Raw genomic sequence first — 8,997 nt, 5'->3', positions numbered from 1 at the left:
CATACTGGCGCTGTATAGGGGTTCTGAGACTATAGATCTTTGCAGGAGCAGAAAGCCTCTTCTTTCTCCTGCAGAGCAGTGGGTCAGCTCAAACTGCTGACCTTGTGTTCACAGTCTAGTGCTTTTATCTACATAGCTAATGTGCTCCACACACATATATATATGTTTGCTTTTTAGTAGTGAATGAATTTGCCTCCTTGCTAAGAGACTAATTATGAGTTAAATATAAATCATATTTCATTAAGGCCAGGTTTTACAAATGTACTTAATTCTTTATAAATATGATAGTTGTGTTTCCTCATTTTTTTCCTGAAATAGATTTGAACAACTGACCTTGCAGTTAGAAGTTCAACTCGTAACCCACTATGTTACCAGGGCTACTTTTACAAATATACTTAACTATTATTGATGTTTCGAGCTTAATCAAGAGTATATATAATGAACCCTATGTACTCCCCACCAAACTTCAACATTTACTAAGTCTAACATTTTACTGTTTTTAAAAATTATCTCACATTTTTGAAAGCACTAAAAATTCACAGATCTCTTTTTAATTAATTCTGCATTGATTCATTGTTTTCTGCCTCTTGACATTTTTTCTCACTGATAAATTCTGCTTTGTGACACCAGTTTCTTCTCAGATGACTTAACAGATTTCCATTCCAATGTAATGTAACAGTACATAAGCAAAGTCAAATGTAGTGTAGAGTGGCCTACAGTAAATTGACCCAAGCTAGTCTTCTGGATCTGCCCACACAATTTTTCTCTATATGAGTATTCAGAGTAGGCCCCAAAAGTGGCAGAAGATAAGACCAAGCCTCTCATTCATTTGTATGGACTGCCATTGCTGTGCTATAATCAGGCTTGAAATGAATAGTATTTCTTATCAGATGTAGTAGGACTGCCAACTTGGTAACCTTCTAACTTATGTAAATATGAGTAATATGGCTCCTGAATGAAAAGCTTTCCAGACCTATCTTCCCTTTTCCTGGTTACTATGGTTTTTTATTTTGGAATAATTTTGAACTCTTCTCTGCCAACTTCCCACATCCAGTCAGTTTCCGAATTTCTCATGTGCCCATTCTCTCTTTATTCCTATTATCACCTAATTTTGACCCTTCTAATCGTACCAGACTCTTGCTTCGTAGAAATCTTACATAGGGTCGCTATTAGTCAGAACCCATTCATCAGCACTTACACAATGACAACAACAATAGCAATTACACCGGTATATTACTAATGGCCCTGTTTCCACTCTAGTCACAGCGCATAACCAGATTAATCTTCTATAAGGCAATTCAGATCATCCCTTTGCAAATTTCTGAACTGTGTCTCTACTGTTTATTGAATTAAATGTGAATGCTTGCCTCTTCCCTAAAATCCAGTGACCCAAGACCCCTACAACATAGTCCAATTCATTTTTTTCTACCTACCAAATCCTGTCATTCAATCACATTAAATACCCACTTTTCCATAAATATTCTTTGTGTTTTCTTGCTTAGACCCTTTGCTCATGCCTCCCCACTGCCTAGAATTTACCTTCCTTTCTCCATCTCTACCTCTCAAATTTTTCCTCTTCTCCCATGACCCATTCTCATTATAGTCTCTTTTATAATGGCTTTCCTAATCAAAGGAAATAAGCTTTTCCTTTGACTTCCATGTGTGTTTGATCTCTTACAAAGGTTCTTCTACTTTTTGTGCTGCCTAGCTTACCACCTCTAGGTAATAGTAACATCTGTGTCTTTGTGCCCCTTGAAGTGCCTGCTGCACTGTACATGCTACCAGATAAGTAATAACTGTTTATGAAATGAAAAGTTAAGTTACGCAGCCTATGGAATGGAGATCACCCCTGAGGATGCTTCTAATGTGCTGTTTCTACCTTGGAGAAACCCCATTGAATTAAGCTCATCTCTCCTGGACTTGAGGACAATTACTCAACCTTGTACTCATCAATTTCCTTCACTTAAGAGAGAGCAAAAAGTGTATGCACTGAGTTTTTATATCATAAACATATGTCCAAGGATATCTCAAATCAAACAAGTAAAACTCCTGTCATCAAGTCAATTCTGACTCAAAACAACTATAGGATAAAGAACTCCACCATAGGGTTTCTATAGCTGTAAATCTTTTTTGGAGCAGAGGCCCACATCTTTCTTCTGCAAAGTAGCTGATGAGTTCAAACCACCTAACCTTTGGTCAGCAACCAAGTGCTTAATCACTGTACCACCAGTGTCCCAAATAGCCTTTACCATTTGACAGTGATTGATTTCTTAGTTATCTCTAAGTCTGTCATAGTCAGTTACTAATTAAAGATGTATTTGTACTTTTATCGTGTATTAACTAGAAAAATGGTGAAGAAAGTCCAGAAGCTGTCTCTTTGTATAAAAATCAAATTTATTTTTCAGCATGTTTTTTATTTTGATGAAGTCTTTGGTGAAGCGTGCACCAATCGGGATATATATATGAAGACCACTCATCCACTCATTCAACATATTTTCAATGGGTACGATAGCAATTACTTGCTTCTCTTTTAATTTTTTATTTTCTATAAATCATAAGTATCACATGCTTTTTAATTCTTTTGAATTAAACATGACCTTGTGTTTTGATCTAATGAATTTAAATTGGATGCTTCTGAAAAGTGAGATCTCTATTTATAGAATTTATCAAGCATTCAGAAATTTTGCAGCAAAATTTCTTCTTACACTGATGATATTGATTCTATGTGCTTAGTGGAAAAATTAAAAGCTATCAACAATATAATTTCATCAGAGTCCTCAGAATAAAAAGGTTTAAGTGGTGGTAGGCTGAATTTTTTATAATAAGAATGACCTATTCTGGCTCTAGTTCAGTTAATTTTTTTGTTAATAAATCTCAGGTATCAGCTTTTCATAGATGTATTTTAGATTTTTGGAATTCATGCCTACTTAGTAAACATTTAATGGAAGAGAGACTTATAAGAGACCTGTTATATATGAGGGGGTTTCCAAAAGTTCATGGAAAAGTGGAACTGAAAGTTAATAGAGTTTTTCATGACATTTTTGAAGCCCCCTTGTATTTTACAATGTAGTGTTATATGGGTAAAAACGCCAAACCGTCAACTAAAATCACTGATTATGTTGTTTTTGTTTTTATTATGGTAAAATAAAGCATGTTGTTGTTGTTGTGAAGTGCTGTCGAGTCGATTCCGACCCATAGCGACCCTGTATAGGGTTTCCAAGGAGCAGCTGGTGAGCTTGAACCGCCGACCTTGCAGTTCAAACGACTTTGCAGTCTGGAGCATTAACCTACAGCACCACACCAGGACTCCAGAATAAAGCATACCAGTTGCCGTTGTAATTGTAGCCATTTTTCAGTGTACGATTCAGTGACATTACTTATAATTACAGTGCTCGGCAACCGGCATCACTATTTATTTCCAGAACTTTGTCATCCCCCCAAGCAGAAACTATACCCATTACACATTAACTCCCCATCGATTCCTCCCTCAACCATGGTAACCACTAATCTGCTTTCTGCCTTTATGCATTTGCCTATTCTGGATTTCATATTAACTGGTATCTTTGAGGTATTTTGACTTTTAAAAAAAAATAACTTTTGATAGAATTGAGGTATAATTCACATACTTTGAGATGTTTAGTTTTCAGGTTTGATGAGTTTTGATAGCTGTGTATATTTAAATAAACAATACTCAAAACAAGATGTAGAGCATTTCCCTCATCCCTGAAAGTTCTCTTTTGTCCCTTTTTACTTAATTCCTTCCCTCTATCCCTAGATCCCATGTAACTAGTGATCTGTTTTCTGTCACTGTAGGTTAGTTTCTCAGTTCTAATCAGAAATGGTGTCCTGGTGTGATGCCACAGGATAAGCATTTGACTTTAAGGTCGGTTTGAATTGCAGGTTGGCCATTCAGACTCACAAGCCGCTCCTCTGAAACCCTGCACAGGGGCTGTATGAGTTGGAACCAACTTGAGGGCTCTTAAAAACAACAGCACAGTAATCATAGAACTGAAATCATTGTAAAAGGTACATTACTTATGTCTGCAGTCTTTCACTTGGTGGTGGTGGTGTTTATGTGTGGTGGAGTCAGATCCGACTCATAGCCACCCTCTATAGGGTTTCTGAAACTGTAAATCAGTACCAGAGCAGAAAGCCTCATCTTTCTTCCACGGAGCAACTGATAGTTTCTAACTGCTGACCTTGTGGTTAGCACTCCAACTAGTAACCCACTACACTACCAGAGCTCCTTTTGCTTAGTATATGTTGTTGTTAAGTGCTGTCGAGTTGGTTCTGTCGAGTAGGGTTTCTGAGGAGCAGTTGGTAAGTTTGAACCACCGACTGGTTAACAGTCCAGTGTTTACCCTAAAGCATTATACCAGGACTCCTATATTTACCATGTTGTTGTTGTCGTCAAGTGCTATCAAGTTGGTTCTGACCCACAGCAACCCTGTATAGGGTTTCTGAGGAGTGGCTGGTGAGTTTGAACCACTGACCTTTTGGTTCAGACCGACTTGGTATACCAGCGCATTAACCCACAGCGCCACACCAATAAATAAATAAAGAAGAAAAACAACTAACAAAAAAAAAAAATATACACTAAACAAGGATTCCTGGTGTGTCACTGTAGAATAAGCACTCGACCACAAGGCTGGTTTGAACTGCAAGGTTGGCAATTCAAACTTACCAGGTTGTGTTATCTGCATATCACAAGTTGTTATGGGATTCTTCCTCCAATTGTGATGTCACATTCTTCTTCATGTAATCCAGCTTTCTGTATTATTTGCTCAGAATACAGATTGAATAATTGTGAAAAGATACTACCTTGGCACACACCTTTCCTTATTTTGAGCCATTCAGTAGCCCATTATTCTGTTCAAACAACTGCCTCTTGGTCAGTGTACAGGTTACTCATGAGTACAATTAAGTGTTCTGGAATTTTCATTCTTCATTATGTTATCCATAGTTTGTTATGATTCATGCAGCCAAACATTACTACTTAACAGTGCATGATGTACCCCACAACACTCTGGTGACTTTGGTCTCCAACTCCTCTTACAGCATACTGTAGTCAGCAGGTAGATCTCCCAGCTCTCCTCTCTCTTATTCTTCATTTCTTCAACTCATCCAGGGTGCGTGCACACACACATGCACGTGCATGAATAGTGTTTCTCTCTTAGAATCAGTCACAAGACTTTAGGGCTAGTGGGATCGTAGAGCTCAAGAAAGTTCAGATCCATTAATTAACTGATGTGAGACCCTGAAAGACGTGATTTGCCAAAGTCATGTAGTTAGTTAATGGCAGCACTGAGACCAGAACCCAGGTTTCTGACCTCCAGATTTGGTGTGTCTGCTTTTACTATTCTAACCACAGTGGAGGCGCTCTGCCTTCTTAGCTTCTCCCTGCTCTTATGTGTATCCTTCTGTAAAATCTTTGCTTACATTGATTTTATCTTTGTATAAACTTCCTTAATGAGTAGTAACTACCATCCTGTTTAAGGAGCTCTGGTAGCCTAGTGGTTACGAATCGGGCTGCGAACCTTAAGGTCAGCGGTTCGAAACTACCAGCCGCTCCGCGGGAGAAAGATGAGGCTTTCTACTCCCGTAAGGATTTACACCCTCGGAAACCCTGTACAGGGTCGCTATGGGTCGGAACCGACTCGACGGCACTTAACAACAACAACAACCATCCTGTTTATGATTTTGTATAATTTGTTGTATTTATCCTAATTCTCTATTACTTCTTTCACAAACCTTACCTTCAGACTTAATCCAATTTTTCTAGAATCCCCTAAAACACCTTATCTTCCAGAGTTTTAAGATGGACTTACCAGTTCTGTAAAAAATAATTCTGTAAGAAAATTCATGTAGTGCTTTGAGAATGTTTTTTCATCTTTATATGTTTATATAATGTTAAGTCCTTTTCTTGACAGGGTTATATATGTTTACAACTGATTTTTGCCAAAGATTGTATGTGTTTACCATTAAAACTCTATGTGTAGATTAATACTTCTTATTAAAATGCATAAGTGATGCAAATTATTCTTTCCTCAGAGGCAATGCCACTTGCTTTGCATATGGACAGACAGGTGCTGGGAAGACCTACACCATGATAGGAACCCATCAGAACCCAGGATTGTACGCTTTGGCAGCCAAAGATATCTTCAGACACCTAGAAGTGTCCCAGCCAAGAAGACACTTCTTTGTGTGGATCAGCTTCTATGAAATCTACTGTGGACAGCTTTATGACCTCCTAAATCGAAGAAAAAGGTATTGGGTATGAGTGGCAAACTGAGAAATCTGTTTGCTGTTGTTTTAAGCTAGAGTCTGAGAAATTAGTAAATGATGGCGTTTATTGAGAGGTCTTAGTGGTGAAATTTGAGTCTCTGGCATCAGACACATGCTTTTTAAAGCTGTTTTAGCTGGAGAAAAAATGTAAATTAGCCTTCTATTACTATTTTTTAAGTGATTAATTTTCTATGTCTCTCAAAAGACTTCTTTTATTTTGGTCTATTAAAAAAGTCATAATTTCAAGATGTCAGAAAATCAACATGTATTAAAATCCCTTCATTTTCTTTTGACCTATATTAATTACACTGAGAAAACTATAAATAATACTTCCCACTTTCTCTTGTTTTTCTTCTCACTAATCTTAGGGTAAATTTAATGATGGTTTTCAGAAATCAGTAAAAAGAAAAGCCAACCTCTTTTCTTCACATTATACTTTTTGGGTCTTTATAAGGCTTTAACTGTTGCCATTATAACATAATACAGTTTAGAAGTGTATTCAGTAACTTTGGCTTTAAATCTGTATTTAATTTTTCTTGCATTAAGTTTTGTTTAGATTGAAACTGAATAGGACATCTTGGTGTGTTACATCCAAGTTGTGACGGGATGGACTGATTAGGAGGATAGGGAAGGGAGAGAGGAAGTAGGAGAGGTGGGAAGATAAAAGATTGTCACAACAGAATTAACAGATATATTGGGAGCGACTATACCAAGCAGAAGGGAGTGAGTTGAGGCTGAGTATGTCGGAAGGCTGGGGAAACTAAGTCAGTATAAGCAATTAATCACCCAATAAAGATATTCAACCCTCTGTGGAGCTGTCCAAAAGAATATACAAACTCCACGTGCTCCAGATAAACACTGAAATGAAGCAGGCGTTGGGGTAAGTCCAGTTTAATAGTTAGAGCATGATCTGGAAGGCCCCTATTGTAGAGGGCACTGGGGTATTGAATAGCATCACTGAAGCCAGCGTGGCTGTAGACAGGCCGCCATCTGGGTTGGCTGTTGAGTGAACGCAGTCCCTTAGAGTATGCTGTAGTTCAGAGGATGTTACCTATTCAGGTTCAGTCCTGATATGACAACTGCCCAATAAAGAAGGGTGCTACTGTAGGGATTGTTATTGTGTGCTATTGAGTCAGTTCCAACTCATAGCAACCCTGTATAGGATTTCCAAGCCTGTATCGTCTTCACAGGAGCAGAAAGCCTTCTCTTTCTCCCATGGAATGACTGGTGGGTTAGGGGTGCTACGGTCCAAAGTTGCCTTTCTTCTTTTCCTTCCAGGTTGGTATTGAGGCCCTGCGTTTTAGTCACAGTTTCTTTTCCAAGTCCTAATACCTTCACTAAGGATCTCTAGTAGCACAGTGGTTATGAATCAGGCTGCTAACCTCAAGGTTGGCAGTTCGAAACTACCAGCCATTCCACGGGAGAAAGTTGAGGCTTTCTGCTCCCATAAATATTTACAGCCTCGGAAACCCTGTGCAGGGTCGCTATGAGTTGGAACCCACTCCACGGCACTTAACAACAACAACAATACCTTCACTGGAGTCCTGGTGTGGCACTGTCAAATAAGCACTGGACTGCTAACCACCGAGTTGGCAATTCAAACCCACCAGCTAGCTTGAGAATAAGCCACTGCTGTGTGTGAAGGGGCAGTCAGAGGATACCCTTCTTTAATGAATTACCTTGGTTATTGGCCTGGATATTTACATTCTTTACTCATAGCCAAACGATGGGAATATGCCAACTCCTGAGCATGAGACTTCTCGAGGCTCTCTAGAGAAGACCTACATTTAATCTGCAAGTATATTAGTTTTTTTTTTGCTTGATTTTTGTTGTCATTTTTAATATGACAGGTTAATTGGTTAGTATTATCTTTTTGTTTCCTTTGTCCCTTTCAGGGAGTTCTGAAGCATTCACTTCCATTCATAGCACCCTGTCTTGTGTTTTTAGAGCTGCTACATTAATCTTGTTTGTGTTTTTTTTTTAAACAGCTTATACCTTCCTGGTCTCTGTCTTTAGTCTTCACCTCTCTCCCTTTTCCTCAGCAGTACACCTGACATTGAGCAGACACCCTAGATGTGCAATGTGTCTGAAGCCAAGAGCTGCTGCAGGTTTTCTGCTTCTGGGCACTCACTGTCTCTTTTAATGACCTTGCGTGAGCCCTGCTTTAGTTCATGCCTTCACTGTCTCTTAGCTAGGCTGCTGCAGTACTGACTTAACTGGTCTTCCTGCTTCCAGTCTCATCCAACACAATTTCATCCATCCAGAAGAGGTTTTCTAAACAAATCTGACCATGTCACCACATGCTTAAAGTACTCCCATGTCCCTATCATCTGCTAGAAAAAAAAAAAATCATGCAGATTAGACAGGCTTTTGGCCCTTGCCCAGAGCCTCTCTGGGTAGCATAAATGGATTGTGCTCAACTACTGACTACTAAGGAATCTTGGTATGGCACTGTAGTATTCGCACTGGACTGCTAACCACAAAGTCTGCAGTTCAAACCCACCAGCTGCTCCTTGGAAGCCCTATACAGGGTCACTATGAGTCAGAAGTATAAGTATTCCTGAACACTTAATTGTGTTCATGAGGAATCTGTACTGGACTACGAGGCAGTTGTTTGAACAGAACATGGAAACACTGAATGGTTTAAAATTAAGAAAGATGTGCGACAGGGTTGTGTTCTTTCACTATACTTAGTCAACCTGTATGCTGAGC

The 8,997-nt window shown here is 38.8% G+C and overlaps 1 protein-coding gene across 1 annotated transcript in view; it reads left to right on the top strand.

Moving 5' to 3' along the window:
• KIF24 (kinesin family member 24) overlaps positions 1 to 8,997 on the top strand; it is a 65,272-nt gene that overhangs the window by 15,394 nt on the left and 40,881 nt on the right. Inside the window, exons 3-4 of the mRNA XM_006863158.1 lie at positions 2,406 to 2,503; positions 6,052 to 6,267. Coding sequence (XP_006863220.1) covers positions 2,406 to 2,503; positions 6,052 to 6,267 — 314 coding nt within the window. The remainder of the gene's footprint in view (positions 1 to 2,405; positions 2,504 to 6,051; positions 6,268 to 8,997) is intronic.

Source organism: Chrysochloris asiatica, unplaced genomic scaffold, assembly GCF_000296735.1.
Source record: "Chrysochloris asiatica unplaced genomic scaffold, ChrAsi1.0 scaffold00053, whole genome shotgun sequence".
NCBI classification, from domain to species: domain Eukaryota; kingdom Metazoa; phylum Chordata; class Mammalia; order Afrosoricida; family Chrysochloridae; genus Chrysochloris; species Chrysochloris asiatica.
Note: the sequence above shows the minus strand (reverse complement) of the source record. Positions and strands in the feature narration are given on the sequence as shown.